The sequence below is a fragment of the Perca flavescens genome, chromosome 17 (genome assembly GCF_004354835.1).
Source record: "Perca flavescens isolate YP-PL-M2 chromosome 17, PFLA_1.0, whole genome shotgun sequence".
Taxonomy (NCBI): domain Eukaryota; kingdom Metazoa; phylum Chordata; class Actinopteri; order Perciformes; family Percidae; genus Perca; species Perca flavescens.
In genome coordinates, this window is record NC_041347.1 from 17,754,269 (window position 1) to 17,779,645 (window position 25,377).

The 25,377-nt window shown below is 40.1% G+C and overlaps 1 protein-coding gene across 1 annotated transcript; it reads left to right on the forward strand.

The window, feature by feature from the left end:
• The first annotated feature begins 1,600 nt into the window (after positions 1 to 1,600).
• crtac1b (cartilage acidic protein 1b) lies at positions 1,601 to 24,677 on the forward strand. Its single transcript, XM_028603598.1, has 15 exons — positions 1,601 to 1,762; positions 4,911 to 5,098; positions 7,002 to 7,198; positions 7,577 to 7,713; positions 10,667 to 10,823; positions 13,051 to 13,185; positions 13,317 to 13,459; positions 16,312 to 16,448; positions 20,196 to 20,278; positions 20,537 to 20,637; positions 20,741 to 20,909; positions 22,046 to 22,191; positions 23,129 to 23,171; positions 23,263 to 23,406; positions 23,687 to 24,677. Exons 2-15 carry the CDS (start codon positions 4,917 to 4,919, stop codon positions 23,812 to 23,814), a joined length of 1,902 nt encoding a protein of 633 aa, XP_028459399.1. The 5' UTR covers positions 1,601 to 1,762; positions 4,911 to 4,916; the 3' UTR covers positions 23,815 to 24,677.
• The last annotated feature ends 700 nt before the right edge of the window (positions 24,678 to 25,377 follow it).

The following is a 25,377-nucleotide window of genomic DNA, read 5'->3' on the forward strand; positions in this document are numbered from 1 at the left end:
CTCTGCAACCGGAAATTGATGCGATAAAGTGCAACACAAGAGCCATCAAGATAGGTAAAAGCAGTATTGACTATGGGTCTTTAACTTAATTTTATAGTCTGGAGCCAATATGCCGTAATATACAGCATGGAGACGCTTAACATTGCAGTCATAGTATTTGCATTGTTTGAGTCACAGCCACCTGCCTGTGGATTTACACCAGTAGATCACAGACAATAACAGTAAAGACAGAAGTGCACTGGTTTATGACTTCAGCGCTTTCAGTTTGAAGTCTTCCAGCACCAGTGAGTTTAAATTATGGTGGGAGACGTCCTTGAGATGTGAACATCTCATTTCACCAGGCTGTGCGCACACACACACACACACACACACACACACACACACACACACACACACACACACACACACACACACACACAACTCATTTCATTGGGGGTCCCTGGGAGGCTGGACTCAGTGGAGCATGACATAAGAATTATACATCTGGCAGCAGTAAACCTGCAAACTCACTCTCTCTCTCTCTTTTTCTCTCACACACACACACACACACACACACACACACACACACACACACACACACACTTGTGACTGTTATGAGACAGAACACTAACTTTTTGCTCATCACTTTAACAAAGAATTATTTATTATTTTTGAGGACCAATGCTTGTAGCTCTGCTTTATGCAAATGTGATGCTGCTTTTTTTTCCATTAAACTCTGGTTCTTCTTAGATAACGTAAAAGAGTTTTATTTGTAAGTGTGCATTTAATTACTTAAATTACTTCTTCAGTCAGGTTGTTGATACATCAAACTAAAAACCAGTAAGTTGTGTTATGTCTATATAAATAAGTATGTTCACATAGCCTATACAATTTAAGGTTTGACATAAACATTTGTGTTGATGAACTGATTTTTATTTAAATAATGTTCTGGTTAATGCTTTGTTTACAAGCTGCAGTGTTTGATGTCAGATATGAGCACATAGAATATGGAGTGAGTGACTACTCAACTATTATTGATGATATAAACAGGTTGAAATTGTCATGTCAGTGACCCCCTAAAACCAGGTTTACACCACACGACTGCATAACGCATCAATATTTTACGGCATTATTTCTTACACCTAGGTTTATTCTTCAGATTTTATATTCAAGCATTCATTACTCCTTAAAAACTAAGAAATAATGAATATATAATGCTTGAATATAAACTTTAGGAAAAAATTCAGGATTAATTAACTTCATCTTCATAACTTGATCATTCAAGTTAATATGAAATGTGGTAAATTGAGCTAATTATGACTTAATCAAACTGCAGAAGACAAGATGTAAATTATAATACTTTGATAGAGGAAAAAAACAGAACGTATGGTCGCACGTGGATGGAGCAGGAGTCAGAGCGTCCGAACTGAACCGAGGAGGCTCTGCGTCCCCATCCCAGCTGAGCCCCAAGCGCTGCCATTTCATAATGAGCACCTGGGGACACGCCCACCCACTGTTCACAGCTCTGTCATTGGCTATGTGTTTAAATAGTTCGAAGGCTGTCTCCGGCGATTGGCTCAAATATCACACAAGTGATTTCATAAAGCAAATCTTTTGGAAGTTGTGTAAAGGGAATAAGTGGGGAAAAAAACCCTTGAGATAACCGCGGCATCCACCGCACAAGTAGCTGACTGTAACTCCTTCTCTTTCTCTCTCTCTCTCTCTTTTCTGGCTGTCAGTCGCCGGAGGATTTGTTGGAGTTTTCGAGCGTCCGTCTGCATCTGTGAGTACGTGAGTTTGTTTGCTGCTGAAGCTGCTGGATGGCTGTAGCGCTCCGCTGGATCTTCTCACGGAGAGCCGATAGAAAGTTGATCTCCGTCCGGATTTGACTGCAACTTTCTGCCTAGAGCAAATCATAATTCCAGATTAAGACGCTTGCTCATCAGTTTTCAGTCAGATAGCTCATGATTCTGTTTTATCATCACCTGCAGTAACTGCCACGGAATAAGTGCTGCTTCACACAAAGTGGATTCCTAAAAAAAAAAAAAAAAAAAAACGATAAGCCGATAGTAAAAGGAAAGACGCCCTCAGGTTTCTTTTGTAAATAGACTATTTAATGCAGCAGCTATCACTGTTTTAAATCGTTGCACATGTTTCTGGTCATTTCCCCTCTGTTTCTTATTTTTAATTAGTTGCTTTTTGCTTTTGTACTTATATTCATTTAGAGTTATGCATTTTATATAATTTCAGGTTTGAAAAATACAAGAGTATAGATAGATATTATTATTATTATTATTATTATTATTATACATTCACAAGTTATTCAGTAGCATGCTCATACTGGTGATAAATTCAAGAGTTTAACTTTTTACAAAAACTACTAACAAAATAGTTTTCATCATGACCTTTTGTTCATGACATATAAAATGTTTTAAAGGCAATGATCAGTTGTTGATCAGAGGCAGATGAGGCATTAATAGTGAGTTGCTGCACTGTGTATTTGCTGGGATGAGCTGTTTTTTTATATTCTCTTATAGTCTGATATCCATGGTGGTAAATGATGGATGAATTGGAGCTTAACGTTAATGGCAATTGTTGATTGCTCAGAGTGACTGTTAAGTGTAATTCACTATGCCTGGTACAACACTTAGTGTGTGTGTGTGTGTGTGTGTGTGTGTGTGTGTGTGTGTGTGTGTGTGTTCTGCAGTGAGGGTGTCCTTCACAGAGAAGAGCCTCTGGAAGTGTGTGTTTGAAACTGAAGATATTGCTGGCTCTTTGTCGCAGTGTTATCAGGATCAGAGCTAGGCTTGAACGCTCCAGAAAACACATGCTGATGTTGCACGCTGTGGTAATGGCCTCTTAATGCCAACATAAATAACCAAATCGAAAACATTTCTCTGCTTCAAACTATATTTTTTTCCAGGGCTATTTCATGGCTGTTTTACTACAAATTACTTTATTTGATGCTTGCTATTATTTTAGTGGGACAGATTGTTGTTGACCCGGCATATGTTACATCCTAAAACCCCAATGAGTGCATCAATTGTTGAAAAGTTACATTGCAACTTTACTTGACGACTCAAGGAGGGTGTCTTGGTTTTTACTGCAGTGAATATGGGGCAAAGCGACTGTTTGTCCTTGAATGGATAATATAGTAGCCCACCATGTTATCAGGCCAGTCCCCATAGTTTCAATCTGTATTTTTTCTACATCCCTCTTAGTTATTACTTAGTACGGCTCAACTATTGGGAATATTTTTCTTTTTCACACTGGTGTTGAACTGAAATATGCTGCAGTGTCAATAGAAGCAAAGCCCTGTCTTATAACGTACCCTAATTCGTATGGACATTAAAGTTCAGCTGCCCACCAGTGATGGTGTTATCTAAAAGTAGTTGTTTTGTTCTCTAATTTTCTACTTTAAAATGATTCTCCAAGTGCACCTTCCCATAAAATATACTTGAAAAGAGTGTAGCCTTTTCCACCACAATTTTCTTTTTACTTTTAAAGTTTCCTTTTCCTCCTTTTTTTAATTTATAGCTTGCTGTCCCTATCTAACATGGAGTATATGAGCAAGTTCGTAAAGCTGTCTTCTGTAGTCTGGAACTGCTCTGCCCATTTGTCATAACATCATGCGCTATTGGGGAGAAACTGCCTGATTTTGTGCTCCCAGTGTTGTTAATTAACCCTTGTTGCTAACAGCCACAGTCTACATTGGCACCAGCTCTCCAACCAGCGTTATCATTGTGCTGCCTGCCAGCAGAGCTAGCACTAAACCTGGCCATATTTCTGCAGGTGTCAGCGGAGGTGCTTCCTCTCCTTGCCGACGTGCTTTTGAGAGTATTACTTAAACAGCAATGCGGTTTTTATCTTAAATTGAATTGTTGAGAGAGATGTTAAAGAGCCATACATCACCTGGACACTCAGAGAAGAAAGGGAGAATCTGCAGCAGTATAGAAGCAGAGATGGGAACGGCTCAATGGCATTACAGTTGGAACGACAGCCTGTGTTCATAAATCCACAGGCAGAGCAAATCAAGTTGTCAGCTTGTAAAAGACATTTAGTGTGTGTGTGTGTTGTGTGTGTAAAGTCTTGCAGTGCTGTTGGTGATGAGCGTTTTATTTTAGCCTTAATGAGGTGACCTTTCGCTTTCCTCTCTCTCCTCAGTCACGTTTCTCTTATCTCCTTTGAGTTTGAGCATCAGAAAGCCCACCTGTCGATTGGATCAATTCCTCTATGTTCACCTTTTATCTACTGACCACTAAAGGACAATTAGACATCACACAGCACTTTTATCCAAAAAAAGCTTTTCCAATTTAGAGTTGGTCAGTGTCTCTGAGAAAACAGCACCTCAGGTCTGTTATATCAGGTCATATTGGTTCCCTCTATGTTCACTTGGCCTCTGGCTAATGCCCTGCTCCATTTATAGATTTTCTGTCCTGCAATTCCTCAGCCCGTCGGCCTGTGATGGGTTGTTCAGATCTAGCCCTGCAGAATGCTGCTGATTGTGGTGGTATATCTTCATCTTTATGTCTGAGTATAGGAGGAAGCTCTGCCAACGATGCGCTGATGTTTGCTTCACTATGGATTTGGAGAATTAGCGACAAGGGAATGTGTTGCAGTTTGCAAGTGTATGACTTACACATTTGATTATAATTTACCTCAACTGCCAGGACAAAAGTGTGCTGTAGTTCAATCAAAGCGTGTTGTGTGTGAATTTGTTGGATGGAAATTGGGATGTTGTTGCTTTTTTTTACAGATTTATAGCAGCATTGTTCTACTTTTTAGTTCAGACATATTGCTGCACTTTAGCTCTTTGGAAAATGCATTTGAGTAAAAGTGGCAGAGATTTATGAAGCAGCAAAGAAGACAAATAGCATGACGGTATCCTTCCTCCTATTCAGCTGTTGCAAACGGTGTGTTTTTTCATTTAGGTGAGGATGTTGTGGCTGGTTTTGTTCCTGCCTGCCATCTCCTTGGCTCAGCGATCAGAGCCTATGTTCTCAGCTATAACCAACACTGTCCTTCCTCCTGACTATGACAACAACCCTACCCAGCTCAACTATGGTGTGGCCATCACTGATGTGGACGGGGACGGAGACCTGGAGATGTTTGTAGCTGGGTGAGAAAGGGGCAGGCAGGTTGGGTAAAACCGACTTTTGTTACTCAAAATTAGTTTTTTTTTCAAGCTTCGTGAATCCCTAATACCCCCTTTGCTCTTCTCACAGTGTTACATTCTTTTTTATTTATACACAATTAGAGCAATGAATTAACTGTTGAGTGATATCTAACTCTAAATCAGAGGATAGATTAAAAGTATGCTCTCCTTTTCCAAGCTAAAGGTTCAAGACAAAAGGCAAAAGAATAAAAGACGAGAGATGGCGCCTTGAGGATTGCTTAGCTGATGAAAATGGATGTGATTGGATCGAGTGCCATTGATGGGAACAGTTTGGCAAGCCTGCCTCTATCCAGTGAAGCAGTAATGAATTTCCCAATGCTTAACAGAAAATAGATGGACCATAATGACCCTGCTTAATAAATGTCATTAAGCCAAGACACCCTATTCAGCAGGTATGCTGGACAAGAGGGTATCACAAAACCTCATGGAGGATGTCATTTCATTGGGTTTTAGAAGTATCTTGGGATAGAGTGTCTTAGTTTATATTACACTGACCATCAGTACTTAATTATAGCACGGCAAAAGTGTAGTCCTATTATTATACAATGGCTGAGGGGACAAGTTTGTGAAGTCACTGTGGTCCCACTTTTTTCACTTATAATCAGACTGTATGGTCAAGTTAACAGTCAGAAGAGAGATGAGTGTTAAAAGTGTTGATTGATCAGATTGTGTCCTCTTTTCTGTGTCACTCATATTGTTATTAGCAGATGATGTTCCAAATATCCCCTGCAGAGTTTTAAAAGCTTTTTGATATATATCCAAATGTGTATGACATTTAAGTAATTTTTTAGAACGTAAATATTTTGGCAAAATCAGATTTTGACTGGAAGCTGTTGCTTTACCCTCCCCTGGTGCAATAAGGAATGATAGATTGAATTAGTACCCTGAAGAAAATCTAGAAATAGTTGTCAAATCGAGGTTATAGCGATGCTATTACTAAAAATCTATACTGATTGTAAAACATGCAGAATGTTAAAGGCCCTGAATACTTCATTTTTCAGCCAACTTCTTATTGTAAATGATGTCATCCTTCATGCACATGTGTATTGTAATCAAGAGCTTTGGTGGGTTATCTGCTGATATTGTCAGACCACTGTCAACCAAATCTGATCAAACCACACCCACACTGTCCTGATGTAGCAGATCAACATACTTTTAATAAATAAAACTTTTTTTGATTTAGCTTGAGATTGTTGCATATTTAGTCATGGATATTTAAGTTATAGAGACATACTTAAGAGTAGGCTACTGCACTGATTTGGCACTCCTAAAACATTGTTGGACCCCACAATGCAACTCCACTAAGTTACATTGTGATGCAACTAAACTGCTGACAGTTTGTTTGAAGATTTAGCGGGGCGGTTATGCTAGTAGCGGCTAATGTAGCCTCGAGCCGCTAGCCTCAAGCAGAAGTGAGCAGCAAGCTACAGAGGTCTGGTAAGCTGACTTCTTTCTAACTCCACACCCCCAGATTTATTTTTTTCATTTTCAAACTTGTAGTCTTGTAGTGTACTAGGCTTTATACCACTATGTGCACTAGTACTGCTCACCAATATATAAACTTTGATGTATAAAATCAGAGTTCCCCTTTAAGATTTAAAACTAAGTTTTCAGGGGCTTTAAAAAAACACTTTTACAAAATACAGCACAACCAGAAATTTGAGTACGCTCATCTACAAATGAAGAAACATTCACATTGTTTTCAGGAGTTTTAGGCAACATCATTAGTCACTACTCATGAATTGTAGAACAAAAAAATTGCAATCCATGATTTAGGCTTTGAAATTCCTGCTGACACTCTCATATAATGAAAATCTAACAGTTTGCCATTGGTGCCTGTTCACAGCTACAATGGTCCAAACCTGGTGCTAAAGTATGACAAGCAGAAGAAAAGGCTCATCAACATTGCTGTTGACAACCGTAGCTCCCCTTTCTACGCCCTGCGAGACCGCCAAGGCAACGCCATCGGAGTGACAGCGTGTGACATCGATGGAGACGGCCGGGAGGAAATTTATGTCCTTAACACCAATAACGCTTTCTCTGGTACAGTACATGCTTTCACACACACGTGGACACACCTTACCAAAAACACACTGACAAATGTTTTTGTGCACACACTCCCATAGGGGTTGTGCCTGTTCTCTTATGCAGAGACAAAGAAGGAAAATCAGTGTGCAGATATTAAGCTTATCTCATCTGAGTCTTAATCAGATAACAGATAAGCTTTGTGCTGCTATTAATCAATCCAAGAGCTACAGTGCGCCCACTGCCAAAACTTCAACACCTCACATAATAGAGGTCACTTTCAGCCACAACAACCACTTGTGTTTCCAGTCACCCACAGTTCTTGTACTGCATAACACCACTTTTCTCGCCGCAAAATCTTTGCCTCTCCTGAACTCTGCTTCTCTCCGAATCAAGGGCGGGCAACATATTCAGACAAGCTGTTTAAGTTCCGTAATGGACGCTTTGAAGATCTGCTGAACGATGACATTAATGAACACAGAGATGTTGCCAACCGTATGGCTGGGCGCTCAGTGGCCTGTGTGGACAGAAAGGTACTACACACACAAACACACCCACACACAAAGCAGAGTCTATGCAGATCCACACTACACCCCACACACAAACTCCCCAGAGTGTCTTCTGCGTACATGCATGGCTGCTTCTGTTTGTTTACCAGTGATAACTCATGCCCTGCCTACGCCGCCCTACTCAGCATGTGCTATGACAGTTCATTTGGGGGAATGGTGTGCCATTTTCTCTCTTCTGTCCATCGCACCACTGTAATTACAGAGGCCAGGGCTCGTTTGTTTTATAGAACATCGTACGAGGGGAGGAGTGATGACTACACACTCCTGCTTTCTGCCTGTAGCAATTTCTCTCTTTCTCTCAATCCCGTTCCCATTGTTTTCTTCCCTCTTTTCACCTCCTTTACTCCCTTTTTTTTCAATCTCTGACTGACCCACTCACTCTCTTTATGTCTCTTATCTCACACGCATGCATACAGTTCTCACTTCCAATCAGGGGAAGGGATTAAGAAAGTAATACTAGGAAGAGGACAGCAGGGATTACAATAGATTTTTTTTTCAACCACAGTCCCATCTCACTGAACACTGATAGGTTGTGCAGCTGCCAAACCGATTGGAAAGATATCTGCTGTTAATGGCATAATGCTTTTAGAGGAAGCCAAAACCCTGTGTGTTCTTCCATGCTAGTTCCAGCAGACTGACGGAGAGAGAGAATAGATTTTCCTATTGCTGAACAAATTTTATTAGAACAGATTTGGCAGAAGGTTACATAGGCCAAAACCAAAGCATGTTGTATAGTCGGTTAGATAGCTCATGTGTTTGGTCTTATTTGGTCATGAATAAAGTGTTATCATTCAGAATAGAAGAGGGATAATTAGTCATCCATTTCTTTCATCCCTCCCAGTCTCCTTGAAAGTGACATCCCATCATTAGTTTTATACAAACTGATAAAGGTGACATATTGAGGGGTCTGAACTGAACTGATGGATCCGTTCACTTTGCACTGGCAGGCAAGATGGAGCTTCTGAAAATGAGTGGATTTTGATAGCCAGAATAATTGAAATACGTTCGATAAAAAGCACCTTTGAAAATGAATAAATGAAAACGCTATATAGAGGTGGTAGCTTATTCAGGCTTCTCTGTGATAGCTGTAAAGATGGATGTAAAGGGCATGCAGCCAATTCCAGTGACAGAAATTAGCCTTGGGTGAAGACTTATTGAAAAATCGTTGACTTTTAAGTTTGTTAAGTAACTGCCAGTGGCCTTCAGGTCTTTCATTGTAGTTCATTCTCATTGTGTCGCGTGTGTGTGTGTGTGTGCGTGCGTGCGTGCATGCGTGTGTGTGTGTGTAAGCAAGGAAGTGCAACCCTCTCCTCCCACCTCAGCAGGCCATAATGTGATGCTTCATGGCATTTACATCAACAAGATTCATTTACTTTTCTTGTCTTGTAAAAAATATAGTAAAGTTAACACAAATGGTGAAATGTGTGTGTGTGTGTGTGTGTGTGTGTGTGTGTGTGTGTGTGTTTGCATTTGCGCATGTGTTTGTATTGATTGAAATATGTTAGGGCCTGGTGGGAAAGCTCATTGAAATCCAGTGTGTAGTCTATTAGTGTGGTTCCGTCTGTGAGTTTGTGTCTGCAGGGACTCTGACTGATAATGGAGTGTGAAATTAATCTCCAAAGGGAGGCAGAGGAAGGAGTAGGTAGAGAGACTGAGAGAGGGTGTAAAGGGTAGGAAACAGGGTAAAGGGAGATCAAAAGGGAAAAAAAGGTTTGATTGAAACTGTGCATGACAAAAACAATGGCTCGAGTATAAGCCTTACACATAGCCTATTTAATCCTGTTTTAGTTTGCAAAAAATGACTGTGCCCAACCTTTTATTTTGCTTTTTATTTAAAAAAAAAAGAGGTTGCTCGCAGTGAAGAAACCATACAAAGAATTATCAAGTGAATCAGCGAGTTTCAGCTCATTGTTTAGCTGTCTGGCCCTGCAATTTTATTGTTTTGGTTCACTCTCATAATGTTGTTTTCCGCCACAGCAGGCAGCTGTTTTCAGTGAAAAGCTCTAAAAACTCACTGTAGCTACACTAACTGCTCAGCATCGGCTGGCAGACACAGTTAGCGACTAGCTGGTAATCATAGTGGAGCATTTAGACTTACATTCATCAGGTGGACACAAACAAGACTTCAAGTGAAACACAATGTTGCTCTGAAACTGCTGGATGTGTAAATAAACATCTGTTTGCTATGTTCACTATATTAACTTGTTTCTGCCGCCCTAAGAGGCCAAAAACATCTGTTATTGCAAAAAGAATATATATTTATGGCCAGATAAACCAGGCTTGAGAGACAGACAAGGTAGGGAAGATGGAAAGTAGTATTGAGAGATAGACTAATGCATTGTTGGGTAAGAAAAATATTGAATATAACCAGCCCTATCCGATAGGGCTGGTTATATTTATTATTTTTATTTTTAAAGTTTAAAGGGACAATTCACCTAAAGTAAAAAAAAAAGATGTTTTGTCACTGGTCTGAGATTTCTGACTGACAGTACTGAAAAAATTAAAAATAACCAGCATCAATGTGTCCTCTTAACTGTGGTAAAAAGAGTTTCAATAAAAACTTGTGACTCTGAAGAAAATTATCCAGAGTATCCAAGAAATTGTTTCTGAAAGAAATGGTGCTGTTGGAATTGTTCAAATAGCCATTGACCCACATTGTACTTGGGTGGCAGTAGAAATCTACACTAAATGCCAGAGATCTCAAACACTTGTGCAAGTGTCTAGTATTAAATAATCTAATCTTATGTTTTTTAGTAAATTGGGTGAACTGACCATTTAAGGGTTTTGCAGAATCATGAAATTATATACCAACTAACATTGCCATTCCTGGTTTCTCATTGGCATTCATTCTCAGTATCTTAAATATACAAGTACAGTATATTAATAAATGTAAACCATATTTGTGTTTTTCCCCCAGGGTTCAGGCCGTTACGCTATCTACATAGCCAACTATGCCAGTGGCAACGTGGGTCCTCATTCTCTCATTGAAATGGATGAGGCAGCGAGTGATCTTTCACAGGGCGTCATTGCCCTCTCCAACGTGGCAGAGCAGGCTGGAGTCAACAAGTTCACAGGTAGGTATGAAAAATGTGTGTGTGTGTGTGTGTGTGTGTGTGTGTGTGTGTGTGTGTGTGTGTGTGTGTGTGTGTGTGTGTGTGTGTGTGTGTGTGTGTGTGTGTGTGTGTGTGAGTGAGGGAGAGATGTAGGCCATCATCCAGCAGGACTGGACCTTCAGTCTGATTTACAGAGACATCTGCAGAGGAGCATGTGCTTGTTGTACCTATGGAGTCTGAAATATAGGACTTCAGTACACAGAAGGTGCTAGAGGGGAGGCAGTAAGGGAGAGCTGGAGAGGTGCCAGGTGAGAAAAAAGCATGAGATGAAAGAGAATGTGATGAGTGTAAGCATGAGAGAAGAAAGAGAGAGTGTTAGTGGGCTCTTTGGCCCTGTCAGCTGTTTACTCCAGTCAAAGTCACAGGGAAGCAAAGGCAAAGGGTGACAGAGACATACATCAGACCAGCTCAACGGCCCAGAGATGGCATCTATCACAGCCGGGTGTTGTTCCCCCAGACTTCTGAAGGTGTGAATACAAAGATTTGGACGTCACTACAGCACAGGGTGTTTTATGTGCAATTAGCTCAGTCAGTCTTATCAAAGTGTTACTGTACATGCCAGTAAGGTAAACAGAGACTGTATTTCCTGCAGAGGTGAAAATGTTTTAATACTGGTGTTATTTTAGAGATTGGTCATAGAATCACTCCAGAATCCTACTGATTGGTTTGTAATGGGATTTAAGTGACCAGTAAAATCACTGGTGAGCAGCAGCCTTCCCTGTTGGACATTTTTAGTTGATAAATCACCCAAAAAGCCAAATCCATTTTAATTTCCCTTCATCCTATCTATAAGTAAGATACATGCTTCTGAAACAGTTTCATTTATTCCATGTGCAAACATTATATACCATTACCTGCCTCTCACATCCCACCAAAGCCAAGCACTGTATCTTATTCTTATTTGTTGCATTTTATTTTATTTTATCTCATTGATCATTTGTTGTATTTTTATTGTGTGCATTGTGTTCACCATTTGAATGCCTCCTATTGTCTTAAATGTTGAATGTGTTTTTATTGTTTTTCTGAACTGCCATTGAAATGCTTTTGAAACTGAATAGATGACCTTGAAATAGATTTTTTTACTTCACAAGTAGCACTGAAATTCATCACCACACCTCAGCTCACTTCCCTGGCTTGGATCAACACTTCACTTAACCCTGTGATGGATACCTGTTTGGGTATCGAAGAGGAGAACAATAAATGCCAAAATGAATGATTTCGCCATGATTTGTTTCTTTGATAATAGTGCTGCCTCTATGATACTTTATTGTAACCATTGAAAAGTCCTTGACGCTAATGTCCAAGTAAGTTTTGGAAATGGGAGACGACTTTTTATTTGGAGATAACAAAATCAATCTTCATCAACCATGGATCTTTTTACATGCAGGATGTCATTTAAGCCACCAGAGGGGCAGGTTGAGCAGGCCCAGAATTGCTGTGAATGATGTACGGTGGGCGGCTTTGTCATCAAACTGCCGTTAATCAGAGCAGAGTGACAGGCAGTGAAGTTGTATATCTAATGGTTACATATCTCTGGAGAGACGTTAGTGGTTTATGGCCATAGGGGGCGAGTGATATTTGTCTGGGCTGATGGAGCGGGCCAGTAAATCATGAGTGAGGCCTGAGTCACAGCACTCAGTCTGCATACTGGAAGGGCAATCAAAGCCCTTTCAACTCCATAATTAGACTCTGCTGGTCTCAGATGAGACACTTTAGTGAGACACATCACTTTATAGAATGTCATTGGAAAATCCTGGGGTGATATTGAGAGTGTATTGAACAGTCACACAGATATTTTCATCAAGAAATTACTGTTAGCTTTTGGTTAACACAAAATATTATCAGTGTGTTGCATCTGCATTTTTGTATTTGTTTGCCCTTGTACCTATATGTGTTTATCTGTGTGTGTGTGTGTGTGTGTGTGTGTGTGTGTGTGTGTGTGTGTGTGTGAGTAGCCCATCAGAGTCAGTGTCAGGACTCAGCAGAAAGACCTTGCCTGCTTAGAGCAAATGGCCTGGAAAGACAGTAATGATCTCTTGCCGTTCACCTTTGTTATGGAGCTGATCTCTCTTCCTCTATTCTCTCTGTTGTTTCACCTATCCTGCTTCATTTTCTTTCTAAAACAGTCTCTTCACCCTCTTTTAAAGTGACACATTTTCTCTTACCGTTGCTGTCTCTGTTTGTGCAGGAGGGCGAGGTGTCGTGGTGGGGCCCATTGTCAGTCAAACCTTGTCTGATGTGTTTTGCGTCAACGAGTACGGACCAAACTTCCTGTTCAGGAACAACGGAGATGGAACTTTTACTGATGTGGCGCAGCAGGCTGGTAAGAGGAACATATACAGTTTAAAATATCATAGGCGTAGATCAGTAATTCTACACACACACACATTTTGCAAAAACAATACACAAGGTAGGCTTTATCATATGATAGAGTGTATTACCATGTACCTGTAGGTGTGGAGGACCCCATGCAGCATGGCAGAGGGGTTGCTCTGGGAGACTTCAATCGTGACGGAAAGACAGACATCGTCTACGGGAACTGGAATGGACCCCATCGCCTGTACATGCAGTTGAATAACCGCAAACAGAAGTTCAAGGTGGGTCCAAAGTGTTTCCTGGGAATTTGACAACTCCTAATGCACATAAACGGCAACAGTTACACAAAAAACTCTTGTATCAATATCGGCTTTAAAGTCTTAGTATGCTTCAAACGAATACGGTGGTTTGATGCATCACATGTATATTCCTGTTCCAAATGTTCACACAGGCAAAAAGGCTGCCATCAAAGAGAGATGCAAGACAAAATGAATGGCAACACATTTTCTGTTGTATATGCAAAAAGTGACAGTAGTTGTATGAAGAATGAAAAAAATTTGCTTTAGAGGAAAGTTCAAACTCTAATAACTTTTTACACCTTTGCACGCCAGGCAGAGTGGGCGCGATTGTCTGATTGTTGGTTATGGAAAGCAAAGAAAAATCATCAGATTCATATGCCATTAGACACTTTGCACTTTGTTTGAAGCATACTGAGGCCTTTATTACAAAATGCATGTGTTGACACATATCTTGTGGTATTTAACCATGTAGGTACTTGTCAAAAGTTTTGGTTGGTACTATTTCTTTGGTAGAAAATAGTTCCAATGAAAACTGTTGGTAGGTCGGACGGTAATCCAGAGTAATCAGCACTTATTTATAATCTACAGTCTTTGGTGATTCCCCCATCAGGCACTGCAAATGATGTAGAAGAGTTTCAGAGTAAGGTTGTGGTTCTCTCTTCCTCTCTCTCCAGAATCAATGTCTAATGAACAAGCAGCACAAAGACAGCAAGTCTCACCTATTAACTCTGTGAATCACGAGAGTTATCAATGCTAATGCATGGCCAGTGAATTAGCACGAATCAGTCAGTGCTGGCCAACTTTGGGATGGAGTGGAATTTAAAGACAGACAGCCAGTGATTTACTCAATCAACGACTATAAACTACTCCTGTGAGACAGCCAGCAGTGTGCAGGTGTTTGTGTAGTACGGACAGAGACAGAGACGGGCTCTGCTGCGTGTAAATCTGCAGTGGTTTCTTGCTTGGTGATCTATCTGTCAGCACCTGCGACTGCATCTTTTACCAAAGAGATAAATGTCACAGGAGGCATCTTTATAGGGGTCAAATAAGGGGTTAATGTGTGATGCTTAGCCCAGAGACAATTCCATCAGTGACACACTCGCACGCACGAACACACATATACACACACACACACACACACACACACACACACACACACACACACACACACACACACTCAAGACAAATTGAATTAGCTAACCAATTGTTAAATCACAAGCCCACAATACATTTAAGACCCCTTTCCCCCACACATGCTAACACTCCTACTAGCCGTGTTGACCTTTGGCATGTATAATGAAGCTGTTGTATCACTCCAGTAAACCGCTAATTAAATTGGGCTGAAACAGCAGCTTGCCTGCGTAGTTGAAAGTGCCGATTAGGCCTGTTTGTGCTTTAATTCAAATCTATTGCTGAGGTTTAACATGCACGGATGCACACACGCTTGCACAAACTCACTCACTCACTCACACACACACACACACACACACACACACACACACACACACGCACGCATGCACTCACATGCACACACACACGCACACACACACACACACACATACACACACACTCAATATGTATTTAAAGAGATGGAAAATGCCCCAAATAGAAGTTTTGATTCCTCAATTATTGTGTACCAAAATCAAAGCATGAATAATCTATTATTTACATGAAAATTCCAACTAATCAAACAGTATATTCATTATATTATAAGTACACAATTACAGTAAAAATGCACACATTTATAATATAATTTATGATATTCATTTAATATTGTAAAATGTATAATTTATCTTTCCTTATAAAGTAAAAGTCCCTCCCTCCCTTGTGGCCCTCAGTTGGCCATCCCCTCTCCTTCACCTGAGAAGCAGAAGGTCACTGTGAGCCCTCCCCACCCCTGACTTTATGAGCCTTATAATTAAAACAGGGAGTAAATACTGGAGGGAGTGAAGGGCTGCTCTATAACTCTTCCCGACTTATAACCGTGTCACTGAAGCAAGGTGATATCCGTTACTTTCTTGTGCAAAAACTCCTCTGCCGGGGAGACTTTCTCTAGGCAGGAGAGCTGCAGTTTACTTTTCGGATGTAAAAAAGGGCTTTTGTTTTTATCTTTAGGCTTAAGATTACATTTTTACAATGAGTGAGTGAGTGAGTGGATGTGTGTGTGTGTGTGTGTGTGTGTGTGTGTGTGTGTGTGTGTGTGTGAGAGTGAGTGAGTGAGTGAGTGAGTGAGTGAGCAGATGACAGATCAAAGTCTAACTCAAGGACTGGACACTGATTATTGATGTTGTGGAAATTTAACTTGTGACCTTCAGGTTATGAAACAGTCTCTCTTTTCAGTTCAGCTCACATCACCTGTCATGTTGGACTGAAAACATGTAGGATGCAAGATGTAATTGTGAAAATCCTCTGATACACACAAGTATCTGTGGTGTTCTTATATTGCACTACACTTTGTGCATCATCCTCATCTCTCAGAGTAAAGAAATAAATAAAAACTTGAATTTTAAAACATACTGTCATCAGCATATAGAGTGACAAAAAGTTTGTGAAAGTTTTGGACTATTACTAAATACCTGTGAACCTTGATCTAACATAAAAGCAACAATAATAAATAATTAAATTACAACAGCATCCAATCAAAATAAAAAAATAAAAAACACAATATGAGAGAAACCATATGCACAAATATGTGATTAAATACACCTGCAGTACAGGTGATCACAATTTGGTTATTAAAAGGCATTTCCCCCACCAGTGTGTGTGTGTGTGTGTGTGTGTGTGTGTCTGTGTGTCTGTTCACTGACGTACCACGTGTTTTCTTTTTTTCTCAGGACATAGCATCCCAGAAGTTTTCTATGCCATCCCCAGTTCGCACCGTCATGGCTGCTGACTTTGACAATGACAACGAGCTGGAGGTCTTTTTCAATAACATTGCCTACAGGGGCCCCTCCGCCAACAGGCTCTTTAGGTATTCACACAGAAATAACACAAGACACACACACACACACACACACACACACACACACACACACACACACACACACACACACACACACACATGTTATACAAGTATGATAGTAAGTTTTAATAGCACTTTAATCATGAGCTTAATGGACTACTCTTGTGTCTTGATTTAATATTCTAAAACTGGGCTTGGAAGCTGAGAAGAATTTAAAATTCCAAGCCAAGGATACTTATCTAGTCTGGCATCCCGCCTCCTCTTCTACACATGACTGAATCTTTCATTAAGACAGTTTTAGGTCTCTTTTTTGGCCTACCATTTGGCTTCCTCTTCAGATAATACTAATGAACTCAGGTCTCACAATGCATGAAACATATCAATTGTTAGGACTTAATAGTAGAATAAGCCCATCCTGTCTTAATAAAAATCTGATCTGCCATATTTTTCTGAACAGGATGCAAACGTCATGATGAATGTTGCCATGAGCTGGTGGGTCAATTCATACTGAATATCAATAATCAGTGTAAGCCCCAGAGGTTTCCTGGATCAGAATATTCCTGCGGGCCTGGTCATTGGAGAAGAAATTATCTTTCTGGACACAATGATGTCCGACAGGGGTCACTGCTCCACAGCTTGTGGCTCTGCCATCGTCTAGTGTGAGGATAAATCAGCTAATTTAACTCTGCTCTTTGGCACTAACAGAAAGCTGAAACTATTGTGCCCAAGCTAATTAATTCAATACAACTAATCAATATTTAGCTAAGCTAAGGGGTTTAAAAGCCAGGATCAGCACATTATGCACTGTAAAATGAAATTATAACTTAAGGAAACTTGGATATAAAATGCATTGTCACTAAAGGTAAAGGCACTAAAGGTAATTTGTGCATGATTTCTTCCAACTAATGTTTTTCTGAAGACATTCAACTCAAGGGCACATTTTAAAATGTTTGGCCAAAAGTGCTTTACAGAAAGACAACATTCTACGCAAATAAAAGTATGAAAGTATTGTCTGCAAAATGTATTTAAAGTACAGTATGAATAGTTAATGTTGAATGGGCTATTAGGTGTTATATTACTATATATTATATTATTATATATTACATTATTCGGGTGTTATCACTGATGCAAAATATGTGATCAACATTTTAATGTTACTTTATAACAGTTTATCATATTTTATAAACTGATTATATGTTTTATGTGTATAATCTTAATCTGTAGAGTAACTAGTAACTACAGAAGCCAAATAAATGTAAAAAGTACAATATTTCTTTCTGAAATATAGTGGAGTAGAAGTATAAAGTAAAATGGAAATACTCAAGATCAAGTTCAGTTCAAACTTACTGTGTATTTACAGTTTTTTTTCGATTGCTAAATGACAGTTGGCACAACTGGAGTCACATGTGCAAAACTCTAACTACAGTCTGCATTACCAACAGTCACCTGAGCTAAACAGTTCGCATCACCTGCAAAAGTCATTCAAAGCAACACATCTCTCAGCACATGTCTCAAAACAGACTCAGTGCAGCCAAACACTATGCACAAGCCTCACTGAGATAACACACTGGCACTCAGAACACACTGAGTAAAAACACTAGCATCAAGCACCAATACAGAAAATACAGACTTTCTCATCTTTACAGTTTGAACAATTTGAGTGACTTGACACTACTGAATAGTTTATTTAAGGAAAAGATATAGATTGTATAATATACCAATTTTTACGTAAGGTAAACAAGAAGGAATGAAAATCAGCAATTTTCTTCAATATAGTATTTTGTCTCTGGTAATTTATGGAATTACTGGGGGAAAAAAACTAAAGGTGCATAACAGTAACAAAGGATAGTGTGACTAATTCTGCCTCTCTCCAGCATCATGTGACAAGTTTTCTTCATCACAATGGATGTCTGCATCATCTCTAAATACTAATGAATGTGGTGTTTCTATTGCTTTCACCTCCATTACTTTCTAAAAAAACGTAAAAACGCAGTTTTACTATTGTAAAGATATAGTGTTTTTCACTTTTTTTTATAGCTGTGTATATAACCTCAGACATCTTACCTGGACATGTTGGTATCTCTGCTCTTTCACAGTTTTTTTCGATTGCTAAACAACAGTGGGCACAACTGGAGTCACATGTGCAAAACGCTAACTACAGTCTGCACAGCAGCAGTTCATGTGGACCAAACTCTAGTTCGTTTCTCATTGCTTGAACACAGTTTTCAAAACTTTACACACTTATCCCATGACTTTAACCACAACGTGCACAACACTGTAGATTTACAGCACTTTGTTCAAATGCTAACACACTGCTGTCAAAACTGTTAACCACACATTCAAAACAGAATAGATTTCAGTCTGGTGCCTATCAAACACTGCTGATTGTAATTTCAGCTGAAAGCCTAAGCAGGTGTCTTGTTTTAGACTAGTTAGTGAACATATACGGTATTTATACAGAGAAAGCTGAGAAAGCCTTTTTTTTGTATACAAACACCAAATAAGAATGAAACAATTATACACTGTACCGTTTGAGAGAAACAGGTAAAAGAGCAAAGATACCAATATGTCCAGGTAAGATGTCTGAGGTTATATACACAGCTATAAAAAAAACTGTGTTCTTACTGTTTTTCAGAAAGTAATGGCGGTAAAAGCAATAGAAACACCACATTCATTAGTATTTAGAGATGATGCAGACATCCAATGTGATGAAGAAAACTTGTCACATGATGCTGGAGTGAGGCAGGATTAGTCACACTATTCTTTGGTACTGTTACGTATGTACCTTTTTAGTTTTTTTTCCCCAGTAATTCCATAAATTACTAGAGACAAAATACTTTATTGAAGAAAACTGCTGATTTTCATTCCTTCTTTTTTACCTTATGTAAAAATTGGTATGCCATACAATCTATATTTTTTTAAACTATTGAGTAGTGTCAAGTCACTCAAATTGTTCAAACTGTAAAGATGAAAAAGTTTGTAATTTCCTGTATTGGTGTTTGACGCTAGTGTTTTTACCCTCAGTGTGTTCTGAGTGACAGTGTGTGTTATCTCAGTGAGGCTTGTGCAGAGTGTTTGGCTGCACTGAGCCTGTTTTGCAGGTGATGTGAACTGTTTAGCTCAGGTGACTGTTGGTAGTGCAGACTGTAGTTTGAGTTTTGCACATGTGACTCCAGTTGTGCCCAGTGTCGTTTAGCAATCGGAAAAAAACTGTATCTGTTTCTCTCAAACGGTACAGTGTATAATTGTTTCATTCTTATTTGGTGTGTGTATACAAAAAAAGGCTTTCTGAGCTTTCTCTGTATAAATACCGTATATTTTCACTAACTAGTCTAAAACAAGACACCTGCTTAGGCTTTCAGCTGAAATTACAATCAGCAGTGTTTGATAGACACCAGACTGAAATCTATTCTGTTTTGAATGTGTGGTTAACAGTTTTGACAGCAGTGTGTTAGCATTTGAACAAAGTGCTGTAAATCTACAGTGTTGTGCACGTTGTGGTTAAAGTCATGGAATAAGTGTGTAGAGTTTTGAAAACTGTGTTCAAGCAATGAGAAACGAACTAGAGTTTGGTCCACATGAACTGCTGCTGTGCAGACTGTAGTTAAAGTTTTGCACATGTGACTCCAGTTGTGCCCACTGTCGTTTAGCAATCGAAAAAAACTGTAAGTACACACTGCTTGTATATTTATAGTGGCATTGGTATTGCGGTTTTACAGTGTTTTGATGGGTAACACTGGTATGTTGATTTGATAGGGTGAGCAGGAGAGAGCATGGAGACCCCCAGATAGAAGAGTTGAATGTTGGGGAAGCATCAGAGCCTGAAGGACGAGGAACCGGTGAGTGTGGCAGAAGAGACGGCTGTCTGACAATGATGATGAGCAGTGCAAGAACAAAGCCTCACATCTGCTATTCCAACTTTTTACCATTAGATGGCACCAGAGCTCCACTGGGGTTTCCTCATGCACTTTATAAATTAATAATAAAAAAAGACTTTCACATATTTAGTTCTATGACTGTTAAAACATTAAGTTTCCCTGCATGAGGATAATAAATGTTATGTAGGCCGTTTCCTGAAGTGTTGAGCATTATTACAGGAGCTGTAGCCACAGACTTTGACGGTGATGGCCGTCTGGAACTGCTGATATCTCATGGTGAAAGTGCTGCACAGCCGCTCTCTGTCTACAAAGTCAATCAGGTGAGTGTTTGTGAGACCTTAAAAGTCGCAAAATCAGTTTGTCACTCTGTGTAGTGTAATGTTAACCAAAATCCTCCCTTTTCTGATTCTGTCTGTGTCTTAGGGGACCACTAACACCTGGCTGCGAGTGATTCCCCGGACCAAGTTTGGTGCTTTCGCCAGAGGAGCTAAAGTGGTGTTATACACTAAAAAGAGTGGCCCACACACACGGATCATTGACGGTGGCTCAGGGTACTTGTGTGAGATGGAGCCTGTTGCGCACTTTGGCCTTGGTAAGCTTTTATTTCAACAATTAAAGGACAAAAAAACCTGTTGCAGTGAGATGTGAAATGAAAGATCCATGTGGAAAGCATTGTTTTAATACCTCCAGCCTGATTGGACACTCATGGGAGACTGTGGGAGGGAGCTAAGTGGACAAAGTGGGAAGAGATAGCAGACAGGTGCTGCAGCTGGAAGCTGGCCTGGTTTGTAAGGAACCAGCTCACCGTAACCTTCTGCCTTAGTATCAACTGGTGGTCACCCAGGCCTGGTAGCTCAGTCCCTGCTGCTTCGTGACCATGTTCTGTATTAGGACTGTCCAAGCACAGATCAACTAGGGCCTCAATTTTAATGCAAACTTTCCACCCCACAGTGGCTTCAGGACATACCTCCATATTAGCAAAAGCTTCACTACTGGTAGACATGTGAGATATACTCCTCTAAACTCCACTGTAATATTCTTTGGCTCTCAGGAAGCACACCTGCTGAGTAGATCGCTGTCTGGCAAGGTAACTCAAGATCTGTTTACATTAGAAATGCCACTTTAATTAAGGGCTGCAGAGGCCCTCTGGAGAGGGGCTTTCTATATGCCTGATTAAAATAGTTAATGAAGAGAGAAGAGGCACGTGCCACTCTGACTCTCACTGTGTCTGTGTCAGTGAAAAAGTAGTCTTATTTTGACCACGTTTCATTTCCGGGATTGTTCAGGTGCCGCCGGAAATTCCGCCTGATGTCCCTCATTTCGGCTGGATGTCCGTCACCTTCCACTTCTTTTTTGTTGGCATTTTAAACTCCGGTCAATTTAAGAGGACTATGGTTAACTGTTCCTCAGATATCTGCTGGGTAAATCCAGTCAGCTAGCTAGACTATCTGTCCAATTTGAGTTTTCTGTTGGACTACTAAAAAACCTTTGAAGGTATCGTTGCTCCGTCTGGCGCTTAGCGCCGCCTAAGATGATTGTGATTGGTTTAAAGAAATGGCAATAAACCAGAGCACGTTTTCTCCCATCACAGAATGCTGTGTGGACTAGCCCAACCAGGTCTGGCAATGCGAGACTAGTGAAAAAGAGAAAAAGGAGAAAGCTTTATGAGCCCTCAAGAATCACTAAAGGACTTACAAATGTTCCTCTGTGTGTTGTACGTCTGACCAGGTAAGGATGTTGCCACCAATGTTGAGGTGTACTGGCCAGATGGTCGTTCAGCGGCCCGACCCCTGGAGCCTTCAGACGTCAATACAGTGCTGGAGATCCACTATCCAAGAGATGAGGAAGAAGTCACTCCTACTGTGGAAATAGAGGTACAACAGTGCTTCATAATAATCCTCAATTCGCATCATCTCAAAAGTTGTTAAGATTTGTAGAATTGGCTGGCGCTCCCAGTGGTAATGTCAAACAAGTATTTTAAGAATTGCTCTAGGATGAGAGGGCTCAAAAGAACACATAGACTCTAGGCTAACAATGTGTTACCTGGTTTGTGCCAATTAAATTGAAAATGTATTTTAGGAACAGGAGCATACAGTAATATGATAAGTGCACTATCTGCTTTATTACCTGATCTTGTGTTTGGAAGAGAATCCCTGAATCAAATACTAGTTTTGCCACCTTGATTATTTAAGTTGTGTGCTTATATTTAGCAAATTTCACAATAAATTTGTTTTTGGTAAATTAACAACACTGCAACATTGAGGTCAGGTAGTATTTTAGCATAGAAAGACTGTACACAATGCACAGAAAGTGGGAAGAACATGGGGTTAATGGGGGATCAGCAGCTCATTTTTGGACCCTACCAGGTTAATCTGGCCATGCACACATTTTCACTGGGATTATGTAATTTTTCTACAAATCAAAAATTGTATGCATCACAATAATTTAAAGATGCTACAGATGGGTGACAAATGAAATGAAAAACAAAAAAAATAAAAATAAAGTGTCTTAGTAATGTGTTGGGCTCTCCAGAGCAGCTTCCATGTTTGTTGTCGTAGATTTATTATTCCCTCATTTGGTATTTGGATGATGGTGGTTGAGAGTGCTGTCTAACATCATTAACACAATTTCTATAATGCCAAGCCATTCAGTGACTCCTCGTGTCCTGTGGATCAGGGCATTAGTTAAGTCTTGAGCTATTTTATCAGGTGTTTCCATTATTTCTCACCCGCCTGTATAATCACATACAAACATCTACACTTTTCATTCAAAAACATGCTTGTTTCTAATCAGACTGACTGTGTCTTACAGTGTGGTCATGGGTTTGCTCTGAATGAGAATGGCCGTTGCACAGGTAAGTTGCAAAGATGTTTTTGTTGACCACTCTATGCTTGTGTCGCTTAAAATCAAAGTGTCTTTCCTTCCCTCGCCTCCCCCTCCCTCAGATAAAGATGAGTGTACCCAGTTTCCCACTGTGTGTCCCTCTGACCGCCCTGTCTGCACCAACACCTATGGCAGCTATAAGTGCCGTGCCAAGAGGAGATGCAACCAGGGCTTTGAGCCCAACGATGATGGGTCAGCCTGTGTGGGTGAGTGGTCCTGGCAGAGTCAGGGTAGACTTAGCTGGATTACCAAGATCAGGAGAACAAAGGAAGCACTGCAAGAGAACGAGATGCCTTAAGCTGCCTTAATTACTCTGGTTTTGAGTAAAGGCTTAGAGGTGCTAACATTCCTCTGACCTTGTCCCCTCTTTGCACCCTGCTGTCTTGCATGACTAACTCCCCCATGAGAATGAACTCTCTTTTAGCCATAAAGACGCAGATGTTGGCTAACTTTTCCCTGCCCTCTCTTTTGCCTCTTATTCTGCAGCCCAGGTGGCTTACTTTGGGGGGACGCGGTCTTCTGGAGAACGCAAGCGTTCGGGCCTTTCTTTCTGGATGCTCCCTGTCTCTGTGCTACCACTTGTTTCTATCCATCTTCAGACTGGACTACTGTAGCGGTCTCAGTCTTCTACCCTTCATAACTCTCTCCACTGGTAAATGGGGATGTACAGAACCTATCAGATCAAACTTTTCACTGAATCATCTACTACTTCTTCTCCTATGTGGATGTCTGCTATCTATTTCCATCAGTTATTTACAGCCTTGCCCCCTCCTCACTGCTGCTATGTGTCACCTCTTGGCTCCCAGCACCCTCTGGACTATAAAGAAACACACAGGGAGCATGCTCGCTGGGAACTACGGGGTTCAGGACTGACTGTGTCAAACTCGCAGAGCCCTCACGTCATCACCTGGCACTTATCTTAGTGGGACCTGAACTGAGGCCAAGTCAATAAGTGGACCTGCAGCGTATAAACAACTGCTCATACTTTACAGCAGACCGATCTTCTGGCTTCACACACCACATTTATTAGAGACACGCTGAGACCCCATCTGTATCTCCACAATGCCACTATGGTAATCCTTGCAATGTCACTCTCATTCTTATTATGGGCTTACTGGGATGCGTAGGAACACCAGGTATCCAAGCTTTAGGCTTCTGTGTGTGTTTGTGTGTGTGAGGAACATATGCCAGACCATCTGTCTTCGATGGTAGGTCACATCAAGTTACTATACCTATGAATAATACAACAGCACAGTGAAAAATAAACACACGTGTATGTGTGTGTATGCACAAGAATAGGCGGGAACAAATTCAAAAAATGTAAGTACAATAGCCGGAAGGTGTACTTGAAACATAATTTACATAGCCATTTTGTAATCATTTTTCACATAATGCAGAACTGCACATTTTCTTCATCTTTTTCATCAGCCTACATTATTTACTGCTAATAGTAATCCCTAATTTAGTACTAATTGCTCATTTTCAACAAGAGCATGAAGACAAAAGAGGTTGTGGATTTTCATGGACCATGGAAATTAATGTTCTTGAAAAATACTTCAAACAAAACTTACCAGTTCATTTAACGTAGCGCTGGTGATGTTTGAACAGCGATGGAGGTCTGTGGCACAGAGGAAGAAACTTGTCAGTAGGGTCAATTCATTGTTGATTTTGGTCTTTTTAAGGAATTTGTTGACAGTAAATAAAATCTAAAATATCACCAGATGTATCCTTTGAATTGAGAATATTAAATGAACGTCAACTCACAATATTTAAGGTTATTGATAACTTGGCACCCTTTCCCATTAAAATTAAATAAATATCAAGAAGCAGAGACTAAAGGAAGATGTGTGGCTATGTGGGGGGCTGTGATTTTCTGCATTAAATTAAAACAAACCTCACTTGTCCTACATTACTGTAATGTGTGTGAGGTGATCTTTTTTTTTTAGGTTGTAAACACAGTAGTGTTCATAGTGAAGCCCTTGAAATGCTGTGGTGAAGTAAAATGCATAAAGCACATGGAACCCTTCATTTTCTATTTAACACTACATACATCATTATTGTCACATTCCCATGTGTTTCTTGCAACTTTACAGGAAATGAATAAATATTTTGGCAGAAAAGTTGACCAAAAAGTGAAAACATTGTCGTCTACAAGATATTGACACACATTTTTGCTT